The 13100-nt window shown below is 37.9% G+C and overlaps 1 protein-coding gene across 1 annotated transcript; it reads left to right on the top strand.

The window, feature by feature from the left end:
* Positions 1 to 4701: 4701 nt before the first annotated feature.
* Positions 4702 to 5112, top strand: LOC141719812 (uncharacterized). The gene has a single exon (XM_074522187.1). It carries the CDS (start codon positions 4702 to 4704, stop codon positions 5110 to 5112), a length of 411 nt encoding a protein of 136 aa, XP_074378288.1.
* Positions 5113 to 13100: the final 7988 nt, after the last annotated feature.

The raw sequence follows: 13100 nt of genomic DNA, 5'->3' as shown, positions 1-13100 counted from the left end.
AGACCATAGAATATATATTTTGATTAAATACAAAAAGTTGAGATCCTGTTTTACAATAAGATGTTTAATCTTTATAGCACAATCACAACTTTTAGTTCAATGACTTAATAGGAGGATATGTAAATAACTTAATCAAGAATATAACTTGCAATATCTCAATATACTCTAATAAAATAAATTAAGAAGGAGTATCTTTGAGAAAAAAGTAAGTAAACTTAAATATTAGTGTTGCTTTGGATTGATCTAAAAATAACACCAGAAAATCTACAATATTTTGGCAAAATAACTAAAACACTCAGAAAATCTCCAAAAAGAGGGATTGAAGGGATGATTCTTTTAAGCTATTAAGGAGATTAAAATGCAATGAAGGAATTAATATCTTCAAAATATCTTGTCAATACACAAAATTTACCTTGAAAATATGCCTAAATATCGAAATTGCACAAAAAATAAGTTTAAAAATCTTAAAAAGTAAAAAATATCAGTAAGGATTGTTCCTTTGTGATTAGTTAAATCAAGAAAATGGCGAGGTTGCCAAATCGAATAAAACTTTTTATGATCAATCAAACAATATTCAAATTTTAAAATAAAGAAAACACTGTGACAAACCTTTTACTTTTAGATATGATGAAAACTATTGTAATTCGATGTGTTTAAACTTAATTTTTTTTCATTATTTATTTATTATTAATAGACTTTTATGGGATAGAATACATGAGCAAATGGAGACATAGATGGAAAAAAGGTTAGGAATGAATCCATGTAAGCCCATCCAAGGTACTCCCTACACTTGTGCACTTGACTCCGTGTGATCACTCTACAAGGGCATTTATTCCAAGCCGTGTCATGAGAGAAGAGAATTGTTTTATAAAAATTACAATTAGAACCATAGTTTATCTATCAAAAGCCTTAATTTAAAGGAAAAATAGATAACTTAAGTATTTGTTTAAATTCTTCACAATGCATGAGAGCGCCACTAAAGTTATGTTGTTCTTGCTCAATTTTATAATTATTTAGTTTTAGAATAAACTATTAAAATAAATTCTTCACAACAAAAACACGAATACTATTAAAATAAACTAGGATTAAACTATCATTTTTTATTATTTAATTTGTTTTACATAATTCTCTAATCAAAATAAATAAATACAATTGACCGGTCAGGATAAATATTTTTGGGAAGAAAGCCGCCACAATGTATTGGGACATGACAACCATGATAACAATAGTTGTTCATTTTCATTTTGGACACGTATGTTTAGATGGATGGTAAGTATAGTTTTATAATATTTTTTGAATATATTTTTTGACTAAAGGTTTTAATATTAAAATTTAATATACAAAAATAGAGTTTGCCAAAAAAATTATATATTTATATGGTCAGTGCATTACAACGAAAGATAAATATTTAAAATGTATATGAATACCCGAAGAAGTGAATAAATTCAGGCTCAACATTAGGCCTAAATCCTTGAAATGGCGTGAAAATTAACTCAAAAGTAAATGATTAAGGACTATTTTCCTTGCAATTAATTAAGTCATGAAAAAGTTTTAAGGGTAAATCAAATCACTTTTTTACTCAAAAGTAAATGATTAAGGACTATTTTACTTTTGAAAAGAAATTTCGGACCAAATTTGAATAATGTAATATTGTAATAAGCTATATTTTATCTATGATTTTTTTCATTCATCCTTAATTTTAACATAATTCCCATATAAAAATAAATAAAATACAATTATGACAAGAGGGTCATGCTAGGATGTTTTTTAATGGTCTCCGTGGTAAAATATATTTCATATGTAATGGAGATATGTTCTTTGTCAGAAGTTTACAAGCAATCTTTGAAGTTATGCATATATATTAGTATATATATATATCAGTGGTCCAATGCTAACTACCACCAATAATTTCATCTCAACTAGTGACACATTTAAATTTACTGACCAGGAATAAAAATGGAAGCACTAATGTCACAAAGCTCCTACTACCACAAAGGGGTTCTTTGGTGAGACCTGATGTTTCTTGAGGCTATTGATTATGCATATGTTGACATCATTAAAACAGGACCTCCCTATCCTGTGAAGTATGTGCCCATGACACCAAATGTTCATGAACACTATATTAGGAAAGAAAAATCAGAATGGTTAGAACTTGAGAAGGCTTCAATGCTTAGGAATGCAAAAGTCAGAAATATTGTGCACGATAATTTGGACAATATGATGTACAAGATGATTACCTTCCGGACTGCAAAAGAGATATGGGATGCCTTGGAGACTTAGTGCCAAGCTACAATGGCAATAAAGAAAAACAGAAAAATTGTTTTTGTGCAAGAATATGAGAAATTTAATGCCAAGGCTGATGAGTCAATTACTCACATCTATAATAGATTCCTGACACTACTGAATGATCTATTATTGATTGTAAAAGAATATGGAAGAGAAGACTCAAACAGCAAGTTTCAAAGAGCTCTTCCGGAAGATTATGCTAAAAATCCGTTACTTGGAGATCCAACAAAGAAAAAAATAAGAAAAGTCAGTTAAAGAAGGTTGTAGCTCTAAAAGAGAAAGCTCTAGAAGAAGGAAGGTAATTGAAAAGTCAAATCCTGACATTGAATCATCCGACCTTGATACAGATACTGATGAAAATTCTGATATTAAATATGATGATCCTCAAGTTATTGAGATGGAAGCAATGCTGGTGAAAGGCTTTAGAATGATGAGGCTTGCAAAACCACAAAGGAAAGGTGGTTTCAACAAGAAGTACTCTAGAGACGGAAAAGGCAAATTTATAAGAAATGAAGGACATTACTCCAAGGGAAGGAAGTTTGATAAAGTCAAGGTGACTTGCACTACAAGAAAAATATCAATACACATCATACATTAGACATCGATCGACGGTGCATTGATGTAAATAGTGTTAATGACATCACCCCGTGATTTTCTGATGTCTTTCTTATTTCAAGACATCAGTTATTATTAAACCGATGTCTAAACTTCATCAAAAAAATATTTCGCGTCCACCTTTATTTTCCCACGTAGTAAAAATCCTGTTCACTTTCTGTTCCGAAATTCCCCCCTCCCAAAATTTTCCACCCTTAACCAATTTGTTGTTCCCCTCATTCCTCACTTTAGATAATTAAAAACTAAAAACTAAAAACTAAAAACTAAAAACTAAAAACTAAAAATTAAAAATTGAAAACTACATTCTCTCTCTACTCATTCTCTCTCAAACCCCTCTCTCAAACCTCTCCCTCTCTCGAACCTCTCTCTCTCCGCTCACAATCTCTCTTAACTCGGCTCACCATCTCAACTCCTCTCACATCTCCCGATTGGTAAAAAATCTCTCCGCTCACAATCTCTCTGTTAAGCTTCTCTCTTTTAAGTTGTATACTTCGATAAGTATTCGATGTACTCGAATCGAACTAGTCTTTTCTGCATAAAGACAAGTTTTACAAATTGAGGGTTTTTGAATTCGACACCCTATTTTTGTAAATTGGGGTTATTTTCAATTCCAAACCCTAATTTTTTTATTAATTCAATATCTTTTGAAGTTCCTAATACTTTTTAATTTGTTGTATACAGGACCTATTTTGATAAAAAGAAACAAAATTTTAGGTAATTTGGGTGTTTTTGTCTATACCTTGGTAAATTTGTTTATTTTTTTATTTTTGTAAATTAGGTTTTCATTTGTTTGTACTTTAGTAATTTTTGACTTGCTTTTGCTGAAAAATTGGGATGTTTGATTTTCCCTTAGTTTCCTTTTTTAACTATGTTTAATTTTGTTTGAGTTTTTTTTTTTATTTTTGTAAATTGTTGTAGTTTGAGATTTTATTTTTGTAAATTATTGTAATGAGATTTTAAATTGTTGCAGTTTCCTTTTCTAACTTTAACGTGCACTTAAAATATTTATAAATAAATGGTGATAGGTCGATATCGATGTGTAAGCTATGTTTAAAAATAATATTTTTTCCCTCCTCATTAATTTAGCAAAATTCTCATATAAAAATGAATAAAATACAATTGTGATAAGAAGGGAGGTATTTTAATGGTCTCCCCTCCAAAATACAATTGATATCTTAGAACAAGATTGGTTGTAAAATTAGTATTATTTGCCCAACTTTTATTTTTAGGTGATCCCGTCCAAATAAAATATACACCCTTTTAAGTTAAATATAATTCTTTTACCTTCTTGGACTATTATCGGCTAAATTCTTTGGTATAGAATACCTAAATCCTATGTAAAAAACTGGTGTTAAGGCCCAAATATCAATCAGCATGGATCTCCGGGCAAGTCTTCCAACCAATGAATTTTCATAAACTCCCAAATCCCAATTACTCCTACTTTGAGAATAATTTAGTTTTTTCATTAAAGACTAAAATAATATTAATAAACACCCAATTATTTACAAAGTTATGTAAGTATGAGAATAAAATCTCTTAAAAATATATATAGAGATATATACTCTATCAAACACACTTTTTTGTTATATTCATAACAACAATCAAATGATAAAGTTTAGGAACTTTCCTTATTAGGGTAAGTAAAATGAAAATAATATTATGAATAAGAGAGTAAATAGATTTATTTCATACATATATATATAGGATAAAAATAGTTAAATTTAAATGTATTTTAACTATTAAACTTTTTCAATCTCATGACCACATGCTAATTCTAACATGCTAATTCTAACAAACAAAATGACTATCCATGCCCCTTCCTTGAGTCCAGTTTGTTTTACCGTTCATGAAAATCCGGAGAAGCTTATCACTTCAAATGTTGTGGTATCTTGCGTGAGATGCTACTCATCTTCTCACGTAAATTGTATTGGTTCTCACCCCCATGCTCCTTATCTTTGTGTCATGTGTTTAAACCACAATTGGCCTCTCCTAGTTCTTGGTGATTCCAATGGAGGAAAGACAGTAGATAAGAATGCGGCCAAAATTTTCCTTGCTGCTTGCAAAATTTCAGCAGGTAGCATGAAAAAGGCGGCTGTGACTGCCAAAATGGAGATGGAGGCTAGGGCCAAAGAGGCCATTGATGCCGGAGAATTGGCTCTAAAAGCCATTGAACACGTGGAGCATCTTAGAAGAAATAGTGCTAGTACATAAACAATAATAATATGATAAAGGGAATATGAAATTTATATTTCAATTTTTTATTTTCTCAAAGCAATATACAAGTTTGATTTTGAAATTCGAAGGCTCAACAGAATTAGTTAAAGTGCAACACGAATGAGACAGTCTCTTTTGTGTTAGCAAATGAGACAGGCTGTATCTAGATGAGACAGATATAATATATTTAGCAGAATGTAAATTGCACAAATATAAACATGCAATGGTGGAAATATGTTAATGCAAGAACACCAAATCTTTTCACTTGGTTCGGTCCTATACCTAATCTATGGCCTACATCCAAGTCCCCATGCCAACTAGCATAGAGAATGTATTATATCCACTTAAATAAAGTACTTACAAACTTTCGTTGATTACAATCTTGGCCTTGAATGAAAGAACCCTTTCCCTAGCACACAGCTACCTAGCACACAGCTACTTGGCCTTGATCTTGTAATCAATATTCCCACAACGCGGGACAAGTGATACAATACACCTTTCTTTCAAATACAAAGATAATAATGTGTAAGATTACAACTCGACTATAAACTCTTAATTAACTGGATAATCAATGAATGTAATTAAGAGGATGTTTTTCTCAAAAAGATATAAGATGGAAAGTGCAGAGAGTTGTTGTTATGGATAAAATACTAAGGTTATTATTCACTGTATTTATTACTAAGATTCGGGAGCTCAAGGCCTTTAATGGCTGCTCTCGTGTATCGTAGCTTAATTCTGCCTTTACGAGATGCCTACGTATCTCTGTGAATTAGAGAATCAAGCCAAAAAACGTAGTTCTTGATCTGTGGGGTGAGGCCCCTTATATAGATGTTGGGAGTCCTTGAATTGGACTTGATATAGGAGACTTGGTGGGCAAGTCTCATAATTAGAATCGACTTAGGAGTCCTAGATAGTAGGAAACTGATTCCTTATCCTTTTAGGTTCCCTTGAGGCTAATCTGTAAAGATTTATATCCTTATTGGGACTCTTCTCAATAGCTGATTTTTCCCTTATTAATTAATTACGAAATTAATTAATAATCAGGGCTTTTGGGCTTTCTTTATTCCATCAGGCCTGATCTGGTCCATCAGGCTTAACCTTTCCGGTCTGAGTATCATATATCTTTTTATTGGGCCTAGCAGCCCACACCTTGCAGTATTTAATCATAATTTATTTATTCCAATCATTTGCCCCCCAACTTTTGGGAAACATTGATTAGGTTTCGCAGAAGTTAAGTCTGTTTATTCCCTTACAGGGTTTCGTTTTCGCGTAAAGTGTGGAGCGACCTACACATTTACAATGAATTTTCCTTTTATTCAGGAATTATCTTAATTCCAGGAATTTTTCCCTTATTTCCGGGATTTTCCCCTACTTTTCTGGATTTTCCCCTTATTTTCTGGGATTTTTCCTTAATTTCTGGTTTTTCCCTAATTTTCTGGGATTTTTCTTTTAATTTCTGGATTTTTCCCTAATTTTCTGGGATTTTTCCTTTAATTTCTGGATTTTCCCTAATTTTCTTTAATTTTTGGATTTTCCCTAATTTTCTGGGATTTTTCCTTTAATTTCTGGATTTTCCCTAATTTTCTGATTAAATAATCAGAAAAATAGAACTTTTGCTGCTCAATACATCCTAGGCGTTGTTGATCCATGCCTAGGAGACAGTTTCCTAACAACGTCTAGGAAACTTGCGTCCTGGGCGTTGTTGGAGGCTGATGCTTCCTGGGCGTTGTTGATCCACGCCTAGGAGACAGTTTCCTAACAACGTCTAGGAAACTTGCGTCCTGGGCGTTGTTGGAGGCTGATGCTTCCTGGGCGTTGTTGATCCACGCCTAGGAGACAGTTTCCTAACAACGTCTAGGAAACTTGCGTCCTGGGCGTTGTTGGAGGCTGATGCATTCATAGATCCTAGACGTTGTGCACCCACGCCTAGGAGACAGGTTTAGTACCACGCCTAGGAAACATACATTCTGGGCGTTATTAAAGGCTAATGTTTTCTGGGCGTTGTTGGACCACGCCTAGGAGTCAAACTTCTAACAACGGCCAGGGACAATGCACCCTGGGCGTTGTTGAAGACTGATGCTTCCTGGGCGTTGTTGGACCACGCCTAGGAGCCACACTTCTAACAACGGCCAGGGACAATGCACCCTGGGCGTTGTTGAAGACTGATGCTTCCTGGGCGTTGTTGGACCACGCCTAGGAGTCACACTTCTAACAACGGCCAGGGACAATGCACCCTGGGCGTTGTTGAGGCTTGATGCTTCCTGGGCTTTGTTGGACCACGCCTAGGAGCCACACTTCTAACAACGGCCAGGGACAATGCACCCTGGGAGTTGTTGAGGCTTTTCGAGCCTTGATTCATTCAATGAACTTTGATTTTTGATTACAAATCTTTTCAAAATTCAAATTTTATGGGCTTCCCGCCTTTTTTTAGGCCCAGGCACGTTTGTGCATCCTTAAGCTCTTCTATATAAGAGGTGGAGTGTGAGTTCATTTCTCACACTTTACTTTCACAAAAATTTCTTAACTTCTACTCTGCAATTAGTCTCTCAAGAATCGCCACCTCAAAGCGATTTTCGGCTTTTTACTCCGCCGCTTTCTGGGCTTATTTTGAAGATTCCGTTTGAATCTTCATCTTCTTCACTTACCTTCAAGAGCTTCTTGGGTTTTTGTCTTCATCCATGGCGGATTCCGATTCATCTCACTCCCATATCCCCCAAGCTGTTGCCCGTCCCTCTAGGGCCAGCCGAGGTAAAAAATCTCTTGTACATTCCTCAGTTATTTCTCTTAGGGATCTTTTAACCGAATTCGGGCAAGCCTTTCCTAATATGTTATACTTAGATGCATATAATTATCCTTCTAGATTTGGTCCAGATCAAGTAGGTACCATAGCCCGCCTTTTGGCATTTCTCACCCTTATAGGGCCGAGGCTCCATGCCCAAATGATAGGGCCTGCTACCCAAAGCCTGGGGCCATTCGGGTCTATAAGGAAACCTTCTATGCTGGTTTTCGCCTACCTCCTCATCCTTTTGTTTTTCGCCTTTTGGCTGAGGCCGAGTCTGTCCGACCCAACTCACACCCAACTCTTGGCGTTTTATTCACTGTTATATGGCCCAATCTCGTAAACACGGTTTTGAGCCAAATGTTTGTGTCTTTCGTTATTTATTTAAATTTGTAAATGCCTCTGAGGACCAAGGATGGGTCAAAATAGTTCATAGATCCTTGGCCCGCTCCTGCTTTATTTCTGGCAACAACCCCGACTCGTATCCAACATGGAAGAGTGAGTGGTTTTATGTGTTTCTGGATTACGAGGAGGGTTGGGACCATTTTTTCAGGCCCGACTTCTCAAAAAGTATAGACGGGTCTTTAAGAGACCTAAAATTGGGGATAGATGAGGATGCGGCCATCAAGGCCATTACTGCTGATAACTTGCACCATTGCGCTCTCATCCTTTCAAAGGGTAATTTGCAAGGTTTAGGTCTAAGTGACCTTGGTCCCGAGGGTATTTCTTTCCCCCTTTTGTTCCATTTTCTCCATTCCTTATTTGTCCTTCTTCTTACGTGCCTGTATTTGCCTGCAGCTAGGGCAGCTTTGGACAGGATCTTCAAGAAGCGGGAGGCCCGTGCTGCCAAGGGCTTTGCTGTTGAGACCCACCGCGACAAGCGGGTTAGGATTGGTGACGGCCCTTCAGTCACAGTTCAGGAGGCCGTCCCTACCTTTTTATCCCAGAGGCCTCTTAGCCTTGATGAAGATACCTCTCCTTTCACCGTCACTTGGGGCCTTCAGAGGAGGGACACGGTGGTAGGGAGTTCCGAGGCTGCCGCCATTTGGTCTGAGAGTGTGATCACGCCTCGTGACAGGGCTGAGATTGTAGAGTCTTCTGATGACCTACAGATTGAGCGTCTGGGTGCTCAGGCCGTGGCTTCTGTAAGCCTCTTCCTTTTTTAACTTTTTTTTTAACTTTTTTTTTAACTTTTTTAATTACTTACTGTACTTTGATATGTTCGTGTAGATGAATACCTATCTCCAGGCTGCCCTTCACAATCTGAAGGATGTGAGGACCAGCCTAACTATTGCTGAGAGAGATAGGGATAGGTACCTCAAGGCTTCCGTGGCCAACTTCACTCGTTTCTGTGAGGTAGAGAAGAAGCTGGCGGATGAAAAGCAGAAAGTTCGTAAGCTGGAGCTGGATGCTCAAAGGGCCCGAGCTGAGGTGATAGCTGAGTATAAGGCATCTCAGGACTTTCAGGATGTCCTAAATGCTGAGTACGATGCTAACTTCCCGGAGACCTTTTCTAGCTGTTGGGAGCAGATAGTAGAGGAGATTGGGAAGAAGATTTCGGAGGTGACTCTCACTGCCTATCCAGTCCCTGATATTCCTGGGAAAGAGCCTCTTCTTGATGATATCCCTCTTTCTCCTACTCTTACTACTTCTGCTGAGGCCGCAGCTGTTTCTCCTCGAGATGCTGATCCTGTGCTAGTTCCTTCTTCTGCTGCCGATGAAGGAAACATCGATGATGACTTTTTCAAGGATCTTTGAGTATTTTGTTTTTCTTGTTTGGCCCATTGTGGCTTTCTATGTATTGACTTAATCGTATTCAGAACTTATTACCCTTCGGGGCTTATTATGCTATTTTAAGTTATTTGTTTGCTTTTCTACTATCCTTTTCAAGTACTTGTACTGTTAGCTTGCTAGCCTTAAAAACTATCTCCTATTTTACCCGTACTTGTACTAAAATAGATAAGCAAATTTGATCATATAATAATATGAATCAAATAGTTCTATAATAAGATGAACTAAACAATTATAAAACAGGTTTACGGCAACTCTTGAGATTCATCCCTTACACCACTCCTAAAAATAAAGCTAAAAACATGTAAATCCTAAGCAATCAAAGCTTCAAGGTGCTTTTCAACCTACTTGTCAAGTGAGAATCATGTTTAATGGCTTTACACATAGTAAACCTTCAGGTTTTGCGCATGCCAAGTTCTCGGGACTTCAAAGCCATCCATAGTTTCCAGCTTGTAGGTTCCTCTACCCTGAACGCTCTTGACTTTGTACGACCCTTCCCAATTTGGGGCAAGTTTCCCTTTCTGCCCTACACCAGAAGCTTCCACCTTCCTCAAGACTAGGTCACCCTATTTGAAGAACCTTTCTTTAACCCTTAGGTTGTAGTAGAACGAAGCCTTTTTCTCATACTCTACTATCTTTGCATGTGCCTTATCTCGTACTTCATCAATTAAGTCCAGAGCCAACCTTTGCCCTTCCTCATTTTCCCTAGCATTGAAAGCTTGAATTCTTGGAGAAGAATGTGATATCTCCACGGGAACAACTGCTTCTGCCCCATATGCCAACATGAAGGGAGTTGCTCCAGTCGTGACTCTACAGGTAGTCCTATAGGCCCATAGTATTGGAAGTATCTCATCCACCCAATTATTTCTTGACTTCTCGATCCTCTTCTTTAGTCCATCCAGGATTATCCGATTTGCTACCTCCGCTTGCCCATTGGCTTGCGGGTGAGCCACAGAGGTGAACCGTAACTCAATTTCATTTTCTGCACAATACTTCTTGAATTCCTCATTGTTGAATTGTGTTCCATTGTCAGTGACGAGGATACGGGGAATTCCATATCGGCACATAATGTTTTCCCACAGGAATTGTGCAACCTGCTTAGTTGTGATTTTGGCCAAGGGCTTGGCTTTAATCCACTTAGTGAAATAATCAATGGCTACAATCAGAAACTTCCTTTGTGCCGTGGCCATAGGGAAAGGCCCTAGAATATCCATCCCCCACATAGCAAAGGGAATAGGCGAGTTGATAGAGGTCAGCATCTCAGGGGGTTGTCTAACAACTGGTGCATGCTTCTGACAGCGATCACACTTCTTCACATATTCTTTGGCATCAGCCATCATTTCTGGCCAATAAAAGCCTAAACGGGTTATCTTATGAGCCAAGGCCCTGCCCCCCAGGTGTTGTCCACAAATACCTTCATGCACTTCTTCAAGAGCCAAGCGTGCCTCATCGGGCCTGAGACACCTCAAGTAAGGAACCACGAAAGATCTTTTATACAGAATCCCATCTATCAAAGAGTACCTTAGTGCTCGAATAGTTAACTTCCGTGCTTCAGTTGCATCGCTTGGCAACCAACCGGTCTGAATGTGAGCCTTGATGGGATCAATCCATGACGTCCCCAAACCTATGGGAGCCACTAGCTTAACATCTATGCTTCGTGTCTTCAAAACACGGAAGTACACACTTCCTGAACTTTCTTCAATCTCAGACGAAGCAAACTTTGATAACACATCTGCCTTAACATTTTCTTCCCTTGGAATGTGTTCAACATGACATTCATTAAATTGGGTCATCACAGCTCTTACTAGGCGGACATACTTAGCCATCGTATCATCCCTTGCCTCAAATTCTCCCTTTACCTGGGATATGATCAGCTTCGAGTCTCCACGGACCTTTAAATTTTTGACTCTAAGTGTCCCAGCCAGACCAAGGCCAGCTATCAGGGCTTCATATTCTGCCTCATTATTTGTGGTTGGGAAGTCTAGCTTCATAGCATACTCAATTAAGAACCCATCAGGGCTTTGCAAAACCAATCCTGCTCCACTGGAGTTTGTTTTTGATGCTCCATCAAAATAGAGAACCCAATACTCTTTATCATCCTTCTCTTTGCTTTCATTATCGACTCTCTTGTCTTAAGGTATGGCATCTTCCTGCCCCCCGACTTCTTGGTTGGGTATGGTACATTCCACCACGAAGTCAGCTAGTGCCTGGGCTTTTATCTCCGTACGTGGCTTATACTTGAGATCGAACTCTCCCAGCTCTATTGCCCACTTAATCAATCTCCCACTTGCCTTGGGACTGTGAATGATATTTCTCAGGGGCTGATTCGTTAGCACCTCAATCTGGTGAGCCTGAAAATAAGGACGCAGCTTTCTCGAAGCCATTACCAAGGCTAGAGCAAACTTCTCAATAGTTGAATAATTCAATTCAGCACCATGCAAAATTTTGCTGACATGGTATACGGGTTTCTGGACTTTCAGTTCCTCCTTAACCAACACCGCGCTCAAGGCGCTCTCTGAAACAGCCAAGTACAAGAATAAAACTTCATTCAGAACTGGCTTGTCCAACAACGGGGCCTGGCCCATATACTTCTTTAACTCTTCAAATGCCTTTTGATTTTCCTCACTCCATAAAAAGCCTTTGATGTTCTTTAGTGACTTGAAGAATGACAAGCACTTGTCTCCTGACTTGGAGATGAATCGTCCTAGCGCAGCAACCCTTCCTGTGAGCTTCTGAACATCCTTGATAGTTTTTGGTGGTTCCATGTCCAGGATCGCCTTTATTTTATCGGGGTTAGCCTCAATTCCCCTTTTTGAGACCATCAATCCCAAGAATTTTCCAGATCCTACTCCGAAAGCACACTTCGTAGGATTCAACATCATCTTGTGGTACCTCAGGACCTCAAAAGCTTCCCTCAAATGGGTTATGTGATCAGTCTTTACTAGACTCTTGACTAACATGTCATCAACATAGACTTCCATAGTCTTACCAATAAGATCCTTAAAAATTTTGTTTACCAACCTTTGATAGGTGGCTCCTGCATTCTTGAGACCAAACGCCATAACAAGATAACAATAAACACCAAAGTCGGTGATGAATGATACCTTTGGAATGTCATCCTTATGCATTTTGATCTGGTTGTATCCGCTAAATCCATCCATGAAACTCAGCATCTCATGTCCAGCAGTGGCATCAATCAAAGTATCAATTCTTGGTAGCGGAAAACAGTCTTTAGGGCATGCATCATTCAGATCAGTAAAGTCTATACACATCCTCCACTTTCCATTAGCCTTCTTCACCATTACAGGGTTTGCTAACCACTCTGGAAATTGAATCTCCTCAATGAAACCAGCCTCTAAAAGTTTTTCTACTTCCTGCTTTATAGCCTCTTGTCTTTCCGGGGCAAAAATTTCTT

The sequence above is a fragment of the Apium graveolens genome, chromosome 4, assembly GCF_009905375.1.
Source record: "Apium graveolens cultivar Ventura chromosome 4, ASM990537v1, whole genome shotgun sequence".
Lineage (NCBI taxonomy): Eukaryota > Viridiplantae > Streptophyta > Magnoliopsida > Apiales > Apiaceae > Apium > Apium graveolens.
Note: the sequence above shows the minus strand (reverse complement) of the source record. Positions and strands in the feature narration are given on the sequence as shown.